Source organism: Channa argus, chromosome 3 (assembly GCF_033026475.1).
Source record: "Channa argus isolate prfri chromosome 3, Channa argus male v1.0, whole genome shotgun sequence".
NCBI lineage: Eukaryota > Metazoa > Chordata > Actinopteri > Anabantiformes > Channidae > Channa > Channa argus.
This window is the reverse complement of record NC_090199.1, coordinates 21,129,069-21,146,350: the sequence shown is the minus strand read 5'-3', so window position 1 is coordinate 21,146,350 and position 17,282 is coordinate 21,129,069. Positions and strand designations below refer to the sequence as shown.

Sequence of the window (17,282 nt, the reverse complement as noted above, 5' to 3'; positions counted from 1 at the left end):
CACTTGGTGAGGAACTTTTTTTTTGCCATTTATCTTTTTGTAAGCTCTTTGCTGTGACACAATTTGACATCTCTTTATTGTGTTCTGCCTTTGTGTTTCATTGGTCTTGTCCTGCTTTCCATTTTTCAGTGACAGGAATTTATTTTATACTTTGCTTTGTTTTTTTTTCATCAGTCCAGGTCCATGAGAAGCTGTTATATTTTGTTTATTAAAAAGCTTGGGTGAACAGGCCTTTGTAAAGATGAAAAAATAAAATAAAATTTGTACTTTTTTATTACAGTCCTTGTTTGTTGGTTTTCATTAATTACATGTATGACACTGTATGTCCAGCAGGTGATGACAGTGTTCGACTTCTCACTTTAGTGGCTGCAGATTGTGTTTCTGAAACGGAGGTGGCACACAGGCCTTGTTTGGGACCATGAATTTGGTTACTACACATCTGAAGCTGTGAAAAATGTGTAGACTTTACAGATATATTTATATTTAGTGTCAAGGTTGGTGAGAATTGTGATTAATGGTACTGGTAACTTGGTACTATCTACAACCCCAATTCCCAAAAAGTTGGGCCAAAGTCTAAAACGTAAATTAAAAAAATACAATGATTTACAAATTTCATCAACCCATATTTTATTCACATACAACACAGTTTCCACATCCAATATGTTGTTTGAGACATTTTACCATTTCATGGAAAATATTAGCTCATTTTATTTTCTATTGTGAATAAAATATGGGTTAATGGGATTTGTATATTAAAAAATTTGTCTTTTTTTTGGAATTGGGGTTGTATCTACCTATATAGCTGGTCTTGTATATGTTGTGTGTTTGTATATAAAATATGCATGTAATTTTTTTATTTTTTTATTTATTATTTTTTTTGTCCACTTTTGCACCCATTGGTATACAAATTTGTAATATATATGGCTTACAGTATGTCAATTAGTCTGTCTCTGCTCCACCGGGCAGCTGTTCAAACACACAATGGCAAAAATGGTTGCAGCTGCTGCCCCCCCCACCTACTCTGACATGCCCTTTGACCTTCAGCCACAGCAGTATATATAACCAGGGGAGATGAGGGGAAGGCCCCCGGCAGCCAAAATGAAGTCTCTGGTTCCTGTGTGCTGTTTGCTGTCCCTGCTGCTCCTGTCTGCTGCAGGTATGGTGAAGCGAGCTAGATGGAAATCTTCTGGTTTGTTGAGTTTTTGTGTGTTATTTGTGTGTATTTCAAAAGCTGGTATTTGTAAAATAGAAGTGCTGATCCATTGGATTTGGATAGAAAGTATGTTTAACTAAAACTTGATGTGGAGTGTTTACTTGTGAACAATAATTACTTAATTATATAACTTATAGACTCATAGGACACAATTACTTAGGGCTATTTTAAGGTATATCTTGTCTTACGTTTTTATTTCCACAATGTAAAGGTTTAACTTGCTTAGAGAACAGTCCTCTTTTCTGCTTTCAATAATACAGCCAGAGTTGTTTTAAAATATGTTAACTATGTTAACATTTTCACAGACTTCAGTAGACACCACAGTATGTGTACACTTGGCTGACTGGGCAGGAAAAGTGAACTACCATGGTGCAGTGCAGAGCTTTGTGGTTGTACGAGTAGAAATGTCAGGGCTGAGGTGTGACACCAGCTGATGGAAACCGTCCTGTCTGCTTCTTATTCTCTCTGCCTTGGAGAGTCAGACTGTGACAGCATTGACAGAGTGACTTGGACTCGCTACAAAGAAACTCACTAAAGCCAAAGCACAAGTCAGCTTACCACTGGATTCTTTTTGGATTCACCATCTTTTCACAGTAGCTGCATGCATGCAACTCTACCAGTCTGTCCTCAAGTAAGAGTCTGGCATTTTACAGTCACCTGATGTTTTACAGGCTAAATTTCTTTTTGTGTCAAATAGTGAATTCATTTTTAAATGATCAATTAAACTATGAGAATAATGATGCAAAGTGGATGCAACATGTAGATATATACATCACAACTGTTGGTCAGCTTGTTTTAGGAAGCAGGTGACATGGCCAATAACTTCTCATGTTTTGTTAAAGTTGAGGCAGAGAACATCCCTGAAATTATTCATTTTGGTCCCACAAGTTGCTGTGGTCAGGTGTCAGACATCAGAAAGGTGTTACCAGATACCGGGGTCACTAATGTCATGCAGTGATACACAACTCTTTAAGATTCTCACAAATGCACGTGCATCCACATCTTCTATGTGTAGTATACACAAATACAAAGCCTCCATTACTACAGTTAAGGTCAGCACTCCATTTTAATGTCTTAATACAGCTCTTGCAGAGCTGCTAATCTGTCGTTCCAGTCAGCAGGGTCCATGTTGAGGGGACATCCCAGCTAAAACAGGCGTGAGAGCTCACAGGGGGCAGTACAGTAGCCCATCAGTTGGGCTGTGTAAAGTAACATTACTTGATAATAAAGCAATATTGGGGCTATTAAAGGTTGAGGTAAATGGTGATGAGTTGAAATACAGAGATCAAGTGGCAACATCATTCCAAATGCATTTTAATGTTCTGGCATTTATCACAAAGTGTGGCATTTGAAAATCATTGGCAGGTGCCAGGTCTACAGCTCAGCATTACATGTTTAGATTATGAAGGTTTAGATTTGTGCTGATTAGAAAGCACACAGTGAATTTAAAAGGTGTGCTGAGATCGATGCAGAATGGAGAACAACTGTTGGCAGCATTTTAGTTTGGCAGCTTTTGTGAGTTCTACAAATAAGAACTTTGCATGTATTAAAGTATTTTAACTCGTTCATCTAGTCCATTATTCTCATGTTACACAGTGAGCAGTTTGTGTGTTCCCTCCTGCTTTAGATAGATTTATTGTTCTCAGTCTTTAACTAGATTCTAAATCATGCGCAGTCACAAACACTGTTGCGGGGAATGTGAGCAACAGTGCAGCAGTTGCAGAGCAGTGAGGAGAAGAGCGTCACATTCCCTGAAAATAGGAGCAGACTTATCCTTCTTTCTTTTCACCCTCTGACTCATTGTGGGTCTATTTCGGTCTCAAAGATGTACTATCAAGCACCCAGGCACCTGTCCCACTCGATCCCCCTGATACTGTGCTGTGCCCAGGCTTCAATGCAGCAACAGCAGGGTCCCAGAGAGAGGAGAGGGGAGCCACCAGAGGGGAACATTTCACAAGATGTATTTTTACTGTTAACACTCACATTGTGTATGTTGTCTGCACATGGCTTAGGATCAAGTTAGTAGCACATAAATGTTCAAACACTGTATTTGTCTGTGTATTTGTTGTGTTTTGTACTTTTTCTATAAGGTAGATATAGGAAAGTATTTAATGAACATTGTTTTGTTGATAATGGATTCATTAGATTTGAGTAATGTAAAAGGTCTCAAGTGACGAACTCAAAGTCCAGGAATTAAACCTACTTTTTAGATCAGTGTCATTAACCTCCTCAATTCTAATCACAATAACCAGGCCAACACCAAACAACGGACAGACACGGTTGGTGGCAAACTGGTTAATTTAGTGGAACATTTAGTAGCTTAACAAAATCCTAACTGCTTACATTCAGCAGATAGAAACCCAGCTCCTGATGAATGAAAACGTTGCTCAGTATCTGCTGGACTCGTGTGCTGGCCCCAAATATTATGTTTAGCTGTTGTCTTATGGCTAAGATACACGTCAGCCCATGGGAGTAGCCAGTTTCTCTAAACGTAGTAAGTGTAGTGGAATCATTGCTAAAACAAATAGTGGGTGAAAGGTATTTTAAAGATCTCAATTAATTAGACCACTTGTAGCCTGAAATACTACATAAAATAGATGCCTCACTTCTCCATGACAGTATGTAGGTACAACAAAATTGAGTATAAAAAAAGCAATATTCTATCCAACGCAGCATGGAATTTCATGATAAACCTTCTTTTAATAAAAAAACATTTTGTGTTTTAAAATAAAATCAAATTTTTTGTGTCTGATAAAATGTTCGATTTTCACAAAAATTTAATCAAAACATTTCTCAGTAATTGTTTTTGGTCTCTGGAAATGTTCCTCCCAATGCAGTATCACATTTTAATCATATTCAATTTACTTTGGTCACTATTTACTAACACAGCAGAAAACTATTTCTCTGTTTATCTTTTTTAACTATATCAAATCATGCAGTGTGCATACAAAAGCCAGCAGACTTAGTTCATCTTGTATGATTGCAGACACATTTGTTTTAAAACGCTAAATGTCTATGCTCTTTTCAGCAGAGATGCAAACATTTTGGAGAAAAACTTTTAAAATGAAAGAACAAAATCATAGCTATGAAACTAGTAAATTCTCTTAAGGATTGATCTTTTTATGTCACCTAACTTTAGAAAACCATTTCACAAACTCAGCTTAGGATTTTTGCTGCAGCTCCTGTTCGTGTAACAATGCAGACAATGCTGTCTTTAGGACGTCATCTAAACCTTCCTCATGGTTCAGTCAGAACGTCATCAGACCACCCTCCTCAGGTTACTCATCACTAATCTTCCTCTTTTTTTGTTTCTGATGCCTGTGGTACACTTAAGTCTTGTCGAAGACACCTTTTACAAGGCGTGGGTCACGCTGAATACCACAGCCTTAGACAGGCAGGGAGCTTGCATTGACCTCTGCCAGGAACAGTGAGGGAGTACACGATGAGTACTTCATGTGACTGTAACTTAATCATCTGAAGTTGTGCCCTTATAACAACTCACTTCCATTTGAAAGGGATCAAATGACATTCAAAAGGTCAAATTACACAGTGTGGATTCTCAGTGTGGAAGCTCAGCTTGATGTCCTGGAACCAAACACTAGGATGTGTAATTCAGCATCTTTAAAGAGGGCCCTAAAACAGTCATGCAGCATTGGCAAAGAACACAAAGTCCTCTTAGCATCCTTTAAAACAGTAAGATGAAATGTGCCTCCAAATCCAAAAGTAGAAATATTTCAAGCCTCAGAAAGGTTTTTTGCATCATCACATAAAGCAGACAGACACTTGTTTTTTTAGACTTAACTTTAGAGACAAAAAAATGAAATTGAGGTTGAAACGTTAATCACAACTTTGTCTCCAATGCGTAGAAGAGCAAGCTTTGAGCAGTAAAATCTTCCCATTAAATTCATTTTACTTGTGCAACGAGTTACAAAATGAAAACAAGTGCTTGTGTTTATAGGCAGCTGCAACAATGACACTCATCTCTGGCCTCTGGAATAGAGCTGGACAAGCTCAAATATACACAGTAGCAGTTTAGATGATACTTATGTTTTCTCCTGTGCTCACCACTGATTTATGCATCCTGAGTTTGTCCTATGACTGTGAACTAACTAGTCTTTAACATGAAACATACTAGATTCACATGTGGGCTGTTTTTGTTGCCTATTCTTTTGTATCAGCCTGCACCCACATCTCTGATCGAGTGACTCTAAATTATTGAGGGTACAACAAAAACACACACATGACGGAAAATGATGTAAAATACATTATTTGAATATGCTTTTAGCATTAAAGTGTGTGCTAACATTTCCAGCACTTGCACTTTATTTTTCCAGATCAGATAAAAAATTGCAAAAGTCACTTTATATGAGTCAGGTGACATCAACTTACAAACTATAGGCCAGTGTCATTGGTTCCCCAGTTTTCCAAATTATTAGAAAGTGTTTCTTTCCAGGTATTAAAAAAATACTGAATGACAATAAATATGGTTTTAAGCTAATTGTTCCACTGCATTCACACTTTGTATGTAGGGGATAAAATAGTTCAGTGGCAAGATGTTTTCTTGTTTTTTGTTTGTTGGATTATTAGTTATATTATTGTCTGGATGTTATGAATGATAATGCCAAAAATGTATGTGATTACAGAGGGTTATAAATTAGATTTGGCTTCGGCCTACTTCAATTGTCTCATTTAAGAGGACATTAAGCATCATCTAGCAGAACACTTACTGTCGATTGTGGAAATATCCAATGATTCATTTAATTGTCAAGACTCAAAATAAATCTTTATGAAATGAAATTATTAATATTAAAAACATTGCACGAGTGCAATTCTCTGCCGTCTTAGACAGCTGTGTGTGGTGACACCACTTGAAGAAACCACATTACAGTTGACATGGGGCTTTTCCCACATTAAGACACTATAACTTGAATTTTACACATTTTGAGGACTAGATAAAAAGACATTTTGAATGCATGTTTAGTATTACGTAAGATGAAAGACATTTTTATATGTTTTAAAGCTAATGTGAATGTAAAAGATATTTTCTTTGTATGGTTAATTATATTTTTAGGAATAATTCCACAGTCACAAGAAAACTTTTAAACAAGAAATGCATTAGGCAGCATCACCTGATGATTTCTCCTTTCATTCATTCTTTGATGCAGCTGGTTACTTTAGTCCATTCCAACGCATTCAATGCCATTCTACTGGCCCTTCACACCTCCCTTAACGCCATGGAGATGACTGATGACTGCGAATACTTGTGGCAATATAGTGTGCAACTGCTGTGCGCTGTTGACTGTAGCTCTGCACTATTGTGCCATCTTACCTCGTGATCAAGCTCAGGGATGTCTGACTGATCAGTGCCTTGTACCAGCATCATCGGCCTGATAACTGGGAATGAACAGGTGGCCTACAGGGAGGAGGTAAAAGCCCTGATATCTAGGTGTCAGGATTTGCCACATGAGCTGCACACAATCCCACAGCAGTGCAGGTGGTGCAAGGTAAAGGTTCAGAGGCCCTCATCCTTCACACCAGCTAGGTGGAGTATTTGCCACACCCTTAGGAGCCCCCCACTACAGAAGGTGGTTACAGAATTTGGTTTTAGCCCTACCTTTTCCAAGGTCCAAAAATCCAGTGCAGGCACAGGTTTTGGCAGACAAGGACTTGTACCTCTTACAGAAGGAGGCAATTATGAAAGAACACTTCAAGGAACAGTTTGCAGGGTTTTGCTCCAAATACTTTCCTGTCCCAAAAAAAAAAAACATGGCTGCCTGTGCCCCTTCTTAGACTTAAGACAAATGAACATTTTCAAAAGCACGTAGCCTTCAAAAATGCTGACAGCACTAGACAGATTTTGCAGTGCTGGGGTGTTTTTCACAAACAGTGCCTTCCCTAAAAAACAGGGAAAACACAAAGTGACTTATGGACATCAGCTCGTGGCTGGAAACATAGCTTTAAATGAGTGATATTGTTGCTCCATTGCTGCTGCATATGTGTATAATCGACTATTTGCCATGACAATGTTAAATGTCGATCATATATTAGTGCTGCATTCGTGTGTTAAAATCAGTCATTGTATGAAAAGCAGTTGAAGTAATAAGTATTCTAAAGTTATCATCACACATTTCAACCTTTTCGTTAGCACTGGAGTGTTTAGTCATCATGGGTGCTGCTCCCGAAGCCTTCTGAACATGTTCAGTTTTTGACAGCTGCCTGCACATGTGTTGACATACACTGAGCTGCCTCATTTCACACGGTGTACTACTACAGCATGTGCTCCTCAGTCTGAAGACCTTGCTGAGTGTTATAATTAAACAGAGGTCATGGCCATGTGCTCAGTGTACCCAGTGGTTGTGAAATGTATCTAATATACATGGTGTAATGTGTAATTAAATATGATTTGTTTGGAAGCCATGGTAACACACAATAATACACTGCATGCCTGTTTATCTGCAGGTGATCTGGATTGTGTGCACTGTGTTTTATGGACCTGAAGGATTTAACCACTTTTGTCAAGGAAAATAAGTGTAAATCAAAATAACAGTAACTGCAGTACTAAACTAGTATAGTTTGCTAGTATAATATACTAGAAAAACATGATGCTAAATCTATGTCAACGGCTTTTCACATAAAAAATTTAGAAAAAAAAACATTTAACAAAAATATGTTTTACATTTATAAACATATTGTTAGTAAAAAAGTAGTTTAGATATTTGAATGGTTTAAATATGTGGTGTTACTGCAAGTATTTCACATGGTGACATACAGCTTCCAGTGACTTTTCCAGTGACAGGATACATTCAGTTTGGGTTGGTGGGTTGGTTGGCAAATGTAAATTGAAACAACAGTAATAATCTATAACATCACAACATTTATGTCATTATATTTCAAGCCATTTTGTCCACTCAGCAGTCCTCTTTTGGATCCTAGACAGTTGTCCATTATACTTCTGCCTCAAATAGTCCATGCCTTAGTGTCACTATTCAAGGAGCTGAAATCTGAGTCTTAATTCTGGGAGGTGCTGAACATTTGACCTGCACTTTTCTCACCCGGTGACTGGTCAAAAGTAAAAAAACTGGTCAAGCACTTATGACATAAAGAACAAAGGTAACTGATCTGTACATGTCCATTAGCTTACACTGTGCAATCTAATTGGTCAGAAATACATTCCAGGGTGATGGCTTTGTTTGATTTCATCAGCCTTGGGGGTTAGGGGTATAATTAGCTTCCTCAGCTCAGACATTGTTGGTTAGTAATAATAATATAAAATAACAATAATAATAATAATAATAATAATAATAATAATAATAATACAGTACCACATGCCTCTGTGATTGTCCATACTTTTCTGTTAAAAGGTGAATTCTATGTATTCCATATCTTTTTTGTCTTGGTGCAAAACATTGCCAATTTATGTTTTCAAAAGACACAGGGGTAAGTCTGACTAATTAAAAATCCTTCCCCGTTTTAGATCTCTTGGCAGGGTCCTCCATCAATGATGAGGAGCCTCTTGTACGTCTGCAGCTCCAGCAGCAAGAGGGAGACCTCTTCTCCTGTGGCTGTGACTCAACAGAGGAGCACACCAGCCAGAGCTCCTCCAATGATACTCCAGCCCCGGAGAGGACAATGTGTCAGCCATGCAAACCCCCATCAGCTGTAGGTGAAGAAAAAGAGCCACATTCCTCATCAGATCACGAAGAGGAGGAGAATACATTTCCTGCTGAGGAGGTTTTTTTATCTAAAGAGGTAGAAAATGATGGAGAAGAAGAGCAGAAGGCGGCAGTAGAGGAGGAGGAGGAAGAAGAACAGGTGACGTCTGAGGAGGAGGCCAAGTCAGTAGATCATACTGTGGGGGAGGAAGAGCAAGCATTAGCTGAGGAGGTTGCATTTACTGAAGAGGTGATAGGTCAAGTCAAGGAAGTGGAAAGTGAAACTCAGGATGATCTGGAAGAAGGAGATGTACAATTATCTCACACTGAAGAGGAAGTGACTGAACCTCCGGTGGAAGTTTCAGGAAGGCAGGAAACTGCTGCTGAAGAAGTTAAAGAAACACAGGAGGATTCAAAGCAAATTGCTGAGAAGGAGTTGAGCAGGGAAACTGTCCTGGACAAGGCCATAGAGGAGGAAGATGCTGCTGCTAAGGCTGTTGCTGAAGATTGGGTTAAATCTGAACCTGAAGCAGAACCAGTGGGAATTCCTGAACCAGAACCAGAGGTGACTGCAGAACCTAACATCGACGTACATTCAGAGCCAGGACTCATTTCAGAGCCAGAAGTAAATCCTGTACCTGAAGCAGAACCAAAAGTAACTACAGAGCCAGAACTAAAGCCAAAGGTGAACGCAGAGCTTAAAATTAAAGTGGTTTCAGAACCACAGGTTATTTTGAAGCCAGAACCAAAGCCAGCGTTCATTCCTGTATCAGAGCCTGTGCCAGAACCTTTTGTGGAAAAAATCACATCAGAACTTGTCCAGGAAGCATCTGTGAAGGACGCACCAGTGGAAACCACAGTGGAGGAGGTTCCTGAGGGTCAAAAAGAGCCTGTAGATGCTTTTAAGGAAGAGGCCACAGTGGTGGAGGTGACTGCAGAGGAGCCTGTACAGTCTCAAACCAAAGGTACAAAAGGACAACAACCCTTAATTATTGTGTTTGTCTTTTATGAAAACAAATATATGGTTATTTCCTTTCATGTCTCAAACATCACACTACAACAGAGAGTCATCTATTTTTTTGTGAGAAGGATCCTATTCCAGTAAATCTGTCTCCATCCAGTCAGCGCTGCTGTAATTAAGAAAGCATGTTGTTATCTGCTGTCTGGGTGTTGACACCTGCTATAAAAGATGATGGCTGAATTTTAAAAGGAATTCCCATCTGCTCCCACTTCATTACAGTCGGATGAGTGTCATTGGAAGTGATTTGTGTAAGCTGCACTGTCCTCTCTAACTTATTTGCACATCTATAATTTGGACATCCACTTATGAATATTTACAAAAACAAGTCAAACTTTAGGTACATATATATATCAAATATAGCAAAAGTTTACAAGTAGCAAATTATTTATTAATAATGCCCTTATGCATATCTATAAAACCTTAACTTACAACTTTGGAATCAAATCTAATTTATTCCTTTTGACAAACTGGTACCAGAAATTCAGTTTGTATATGTGAAGCTGAGATGGGGCATGAAATCTTTTGTGCTCTCTTTGTCTCTTGGGCATCCCAGATTCCCAGAATATGACACTGTATGTAACTGAAGAGTAATTAGCAACAACCACTGGTACAGGAATAAACAGACAGAAATAGCAGAGCAAAGGAACAGACAGAAAGATGGACAACAGCAAGATATAACAGATCACAGTTATTTTCTAAACATGTCAGTGGACTTTTGAATCTCTAGTGATTGAGACCGTGGCTCATTCTGCAGACGATATGTTTTGCAGGCGTCTGCAGAATTTTGGCAAACCTTTGTCAGATTTAGCGTTAATTCATTCCTCATTCATGCAGTCAATGACTGTATGTCAGAACTACTGACCTTCGCATTTGAGTGACAGCATGTTCCTCCTATCCAGGAAATGAGGAGGATAAGTCAACAGGCCCAACACAGAGGGACCGCTCCCACATAGAGGACACACTGCAACTGGCTGCTGCTGAACTCTCTGCAGAGTTCTCAGGTAATGAACAAAGGCATCTCAAAATAACAGACTGAACACAAAATGCATTAAGGACTGTCTCACTTTGAAGACACGTGAAAACTAGTCTCACTCTCACTAGGACATAATGTATATATACACCCAAACACTCATTCATACTGTGGGGGGTTTATGCCAGACACACACATACACACAGTGAAATCCACATTAAATTTCTATCAAATTGAATCTTCCGTTTTCGTGTTTATGTGCTGCCCACTGTTTCAAATATCTTTCAGACTTTTGCTGTGGAAATGCAAATGCAGCAGAATGTTTACAGCTACTTTGTCAAAGGAAAAGAAAACCAGATGTGTTTGCATGTGAATGAAAGGATGTTTGAGACAAATTTGGGGCCTTTTCTGCTGAAAGTATTCTGTAAATTGTTTCCTGATGTCTAGGTCCTGGCACTGTGTGTGTCTGTGTGTACTGTATGTGTGGACATGTCTGGAGGCAGGTGATTAATCAGTAGAAATGTGTAACTCTGTCCTCACCATGAAAGCCTCTCTGTTCAGTTAAACTAAATTCATTCCATTGAGGCCAAAGTGCTGCAGCAAAGCCAATTGCTTAATCACCTCAGCTCGATTCAATAAACTGTAGGAGGGCAATTAATCATGTACTGCCAAAGCAATTGCTGTAATCAGTAATGGTAGCATGAACATTAATAATAACCTTGTCCAAAATGTCTTCTCACCATCACATCCCAGTTCCTTCATCTCTTTCTTACTCGCTCGCCATCTCTCTCTCTCTCTCTCTCTAGCTGCCATGAAGAAGCTCCTGAACATCTACCACACAGCCATAAAGCCAATGGAGCAAGCCTACAAGTACAAAGAGCTCAGGCAGTATGAAGTCACAGGTAAATCCATTTCCAGCTGGAGATTAAACAGTATTTACAGATGTGTTAGCAGCTACTTGTTTGTGTAGGTTTACAGGTCCACATAAGCAAAAGTGGGCAAAATCTCTTGTTAATGATGTATATGCCTGTTTGTGCTAGTTTGTAACTTTACCTCAGTTCACTTCATATACTGTAAAGTTAAGAATACAGAACAGTGGATACTACTGCTTTGCAATGAATCAACTGATAGTAAACTATTTTCCAATTCTTAACTATTACATAAACCTATAACTGTGCTTCTAGCCAACCAGGTACCCGCTCACCTACGGGCCTTAATCAGTTCATCCCGTTGTCACACACAGTACACACAGCACATGTTAATAAACTAGACAGAAAGAGTACATTGTAAATAAAGTCATAATTAATTAGTAATAAGCCTGACAATATTCAAACCAGACACCCAGAGGAGCACAATAAGGTCTCTGTCTGCCATAAATGAAAGAAAATGTTGTGTGGGCCAGACGTCTTACAACTTTGTTCCATAGCACTTTAGGGCAGAGAGTATGATTTCTGCAAAAAAATCAGGAAGAAGACTCTGGGACCCCTTGTGGTGCAGAATGGAAGGACTCAATAATATTTTGCATATTTGAGGGTTTGTTACAAAGTGCATGATTAAAACAAAAGGGTTTTGTTACTTGACCATGAGTTTGTTTGTTTTTTTAGGGTTTTTTTTCCAGTTTCATGGCGGCTGCCTGTTAAGGTTTGAGGCATCACATAAGTTGACATTTTGTCCTGAGGGTGGCACTAGAGGAGAGTTCATAAAGAGCAGAGCATGGAAGTACTGATTTCAATTTGCCAATTTGACTCGGCCTTTGGAAGCTTAGCCTAAAGCTAAAAAAGAAAATAGGTTAAGTAGGGAAACCAAATTGTAGTAATCATACTCTGAAGACTATGAATATGCAATGAGCAACATGCAAAATTAATTATTTTTGAAACTTCAACTGTAATGAGTTAAGAGCACTGTATTTAACAATATGGTACGAGATCCTCGATATAGCTTTTAAAAATGTAAGTCATTTTTCTTACAATCCTTTGGTGTCTCTCTTGCACAAACATTCAGATGGTGAGATCACTTCAAAGCCAATGGTTTTGTTTTTGGGGCCCTGGAGTGTCGGCAAGTCCTCTATGATCAACTACCTGCTGGGTCTTCATCGAACCCCCCAGGAACTCTACACAGGTTCACACTGATAACACCAGATTGTTTGTGACACAGTTTGTTAGTGGCTGTCTGAACACATGCACAGTTTATATCCAGTGATAACAAGAGTAAATCACCATGGTAAAAAGGACTGAAACCAAGGGGTTCATTCTTATTCATCAAGACCCACCAGATACTGACATTTCACTGAATGTCCATAAGTAACAACTGCAAAAATAATGGCACATGGAATCTGCCACTGTAAAGGCACTGAAAATGAGTAGAAAGGGTGGGGAGCATGTATATTGGTGTACACTTAAATATTGATCGGTCACATACTAACATTCAGAGCTGCACAAACACAAAAAGAGAAAAGTCTTCACTTTAGAGAAATGATCCAGTCACATGGCAATTTGTAGCCCTAGGTAACATATGTCACACATTGAGTCCTATGTGATTAGAAAAGCAGCAGACACTCGTGTTTGGTCTGACGGAGCTAACAGCTGATGAGTTTCCATTAGCGATGGTAATACATGTGATATTTAATCTACAATTAATGCAAATAGTAACATAAATAATTTATAAATGTATTGAATTTAATTAACAAACATCCAATATGCAAACATGTGAGTTTCTACGAAAATATAAAAGTGTTATGGTTGCAATCTATGCTCTTATCAACTAATCTGACATTAATTACACAATAGAAAAACATGCTTAGTTAGAGTACAATTGCCACTAATTATACCAATTAAAATTTTTATTTTTTTTTTTTTTTTTTTGGCTTAATGTTCTACCTTATGCTACCATAACAAGTAACCCATTCCCCTTTCCCCCCCCCTCCACCAGGTGCCGAGCCCACGACCTCTGAGTATACGGTCATAATGCACGGAGAGAAGTCTCGGACCATAGAGGGCATTGTTATGGCAGCAGACAGCTCACGGTCCTTTTCCCCCTTGGAGAAGTTTGGCCAAGGTTTTCTAGAGCGGCTGGTGGGCATTGAAATGCCCCACAAGCTGCTGGAGAGGGTCACTTTTGTCGATACACCTGGCATTATAGAAAACCGCAAGCAGCAAGAGAGAGGTGCCTACACAAAATACTGACAATTATCTTTGGTTCATAATCTTTACAAAGCACATTTTATACCTGGATGAAAAGAAGCTTCTGAGACGCTGGTGGACGTTCAATGGTTCCATCAGTGACGGCTTTTAACAGTCTATTTTTTACAACATTACACACACATCACTATCATTTAACAATGATTATCACAGTACACAGTATCAATACAAGGAACACGCACAGACAGAGGCAGACTGCCAGGTAGTCATCAAAACAAAAATAAGTATTAACATTTTACATTAGTATTTTATTAGCTTTATTTCTAATGCGATTTGACAGGTTCACCACTTGTACACAAAACAAAGTATGCAAACATAAACGTCACACTATGAATAGTTATTCAAATTGAAACGTTCCTGAAATAGAAATTCCAACACATATTTAACTAAAAACCTGTCCAGACATTTAGTGAAATGCTCAGATACCATTGTGTCCGCTGTGCTGTTTCCCTCATGTGTCTCCTCCCTCCTCCACCCCCAGGTTACCCCTACAGTGAGGTGTGCCAGTGGTTCATTGATCGAGCTGATCTCATCTTCCTGGTGTTCGACCCCACTAAGCTAGACGTGGGTGGGGAGCTGGAGATGCTCTTCAGGCAGATGAAGGGCCGCGAGTCCCAGATTCGCCTCATCCTTAACAAGGCCGACAGTCTCTCCACCCAGGACCTGATGAGGGTCTATGGGGCCCTGTTCTGGAGTATGGCACCTCTGATCAATGTCACAGAGCCCCCTCGGGTTTACATTAGCTCCTTCTGGCCTCAGGACTATGCTGCAGAGACCAGCCGAGAACTCTTCATGAAGGAGGAGATTTCTCTGCTAGAGGACCTCAACCAGGTCTGACCCTCTGACTTGTTTGGAGTCTAGACGCTCATAAAGTGATGTGGCAAATACTTCCTTGAATAGCAAGGCACTGTTCTTAACAACCTTTTTTAAAAGTTTAGTGCACTGTCTCTGACAATTGGATTTTTTTAATACAGAAAGTTTGACTAGTGTAACTGTGGATAAAAGTCATTAAAAAAATTACAGTGCACATGTACTCTGACGTAGCTCTGGTCTTTTACAATTGTGTCATTCTCAGCAGCTTCTCCTCCCTATGTATCCATAATTCAAACCGTCTTTGGGGTTCTCTTTGTTTTAATTATTCTCACTCCTTCTGTCGGTGCTTGTTCTCCCCTTCAGGTGATCGAGAACCAGATGGAGAACAAGATTGCTTTTATTCGTCAGCATGGCATTCGTGTACGCATCCACGCCCTGCTAGTGGACCGCTACCTCCAGACGTACTACGACAAGCTGGGCTGGTTCAGTGACCCCTCTGAGGTTTTCCAAGATATTGTCAATGAACCAGACAAATATTACATCTTCAAGTCTATTCTGGCCAAGACCAACGTCAGCAAGTTTGACCTGCCCGACAAGTTTGCCTACCAGGACTTCTTTGGTGTGAATCCTCCTTCTAGCTTCAAGCAGCTCTCCTACCAGTGCAGCTGGACTGGAGGCTGTTTGCTAGAGAAGTTAGAGAAGGCCATCTCACAAGAGCTCCCTGCTCTGCTCAGCAGTGTCAGCAAGGCCGCATACACGCCTGACCCAGCAAAGGCTGCAGTGGCACCCCCACCCCCTCTCCCTGGCACCTGCGAGGGTCCCAGTTGTGAGAAACCCAAGAATCGCTGGAGGGGGCAGTGAGATAGAAGAGAAAGATGCAAAAGGAGGAGCAGAGGAGGCAGATGGCAGCAGGAGCCAGAGGGGTTCCTGAAACAATACCCACTGCTGTGATGTTCACAACTTGAAGTGGGGAGACTGAGCAGAGACAAAACCAGAGAGAAAGAGAACAGAAAAATGTGCAACACTCTATAATAATAATACTATTTAACTAAAACTAATTTGTACTTGTTTTTATTTTAACAGTGGTCAACTTTCTGTCTGAAGCTACTGGTGTCTGCAAAAAATGTGAAGCAGCAGAAAAACAAACCAGGTTATGACATGTCAATCAAATCTGAGAATGTTTTTTGTTTTATTGTTTTCAAGTTTATGCATTTGTCATTCTAAAGAATGTGGTGGGCATTAACTATTCTCCTCCAGAGATAAGTGCTGTCTCTCTGTTGCCTTCCGTTTTGTTTGCAAAGATTCTATCAAATCCCGTGTGTTATCATAGTTTTTACAGTGAAAATACTGTATGATGTTATCATGTGAGGGAAAAAATATTTTCTTGGTGTTCTCTAAATTCTTAGGTAATAGCGATTCAACCATGCTTAGTCATAGTATTGTACTGCCCTGCTGTATACTGCCTTTTTTCTTTGTACTGTACGATACTCAAACAAATTTCGTTTCTCTGTAATCACTGACAGTGAATTGTACAATTAGTATTTTCTCAAATATTATTTAGGCTAAAACCTTTCTGTTCATATAGGTTTGTACTTGTGTATTTTTTTTTTTCAGCCCTCTGAACTGTTACTAGTATTACCTCAACGCTGCTGCATACCACACCACGTGGGCATTTTCTCAACAATGTAACATTTACTCATTCTTTTGGGTTTGTTTATAACTGTCATTCTTTTGCGTTAATTATTATAAATAAATAGCATCAAAATCTGCAAGACTGTTTTCCTTGTGAGGCTGCAAAGACATTACACATAAACATGCTTTTAGTGAACCAATATATAATTGATCCCATTTGGTGGTTAAGCAGCAGCAAAATGCACTGATAAGGGGTTTGGAAAATGTGGAACATTGCTAATCTAAAGCCATCAGCTGTCATCCTCACAACAACAACTTCAGACTGAAGATATTGTAGTTTCAAACTAAAGTATTTCAGGTTTCATTCATATATAAATACCATCGTATTATATTAGAACCGAGGTTTTTATGTGACACAGCAGGCTGAGCATTGCATATTCCTTAGGCCTTTGAACAGTAAAACATTATTTATTCGCTGCTGCAGTGACCATAACTAACCACCAGGCGGCGGCTTAGTTCAATGTTAATCAGGCTGACAATACAGCAGCGCCTATAGGAATGAGACAGAAGTTATCTTCCTTGTAAAATGTATTGGTATTTCTGATCCATGACACTTTGAACTGATCCCTCAGTAATCAGATACCCAACAATGTGACATTCACTCACTGGGGTCTACTTTAAACAGCTAGAAAGTACGTGTGGCCGACAGGATTTTGTCTTGGCTACTTCATTACATATCATACATACAAGTTTAAAACAAAAGTAGTAAAGTTTTAAAATCCAG

General features: G+C 39.3%; 1 protein-coding gene across 2 annotated transcripts; it reads left to right on the top strand.

Moving 5' to 3' along the window:
* Window positions 1-1,083: 1,083 nt before the first annotated feature.
* On the top strand, window positions 1,084-16,638 carry LOC137123679 (sarcalumenin-like). Of its 2 annotated transcripts, XM_067497779.1 has the most exons (8): window positions 1,084-1,156; window positions 8,688-9,830; window positions 10,786-10,887; window positions 11,663-11,758; window positions 12,858-12,974; window positions 13,785-14,018; window positions 14,535-14,884; window positions 15,230-16,638. In XM_067497779.1, exons 1-8 carry the CDS (start codon window positions 1,099-1,101, stop codon window positions 15,725-15,727), a joined length of 2,598 nt encoding a protein of 865 aa, XP_067353880.1. In that variant the 5' UTR covers window positions 1,084-1,098; the 3' UTR covers window positions 15,728-16,638. The 2 variants fall into 2 exon arrangements, with proteins under 2 accessions (XP_067353880.1, XP_067353882.1); XM_067497781.1 differs by lacking the exon at window positions 12,858-12,974.
* The last annotated feature ends 644 nt before the right edge of the window (window positions 16,639-17,282 follow it).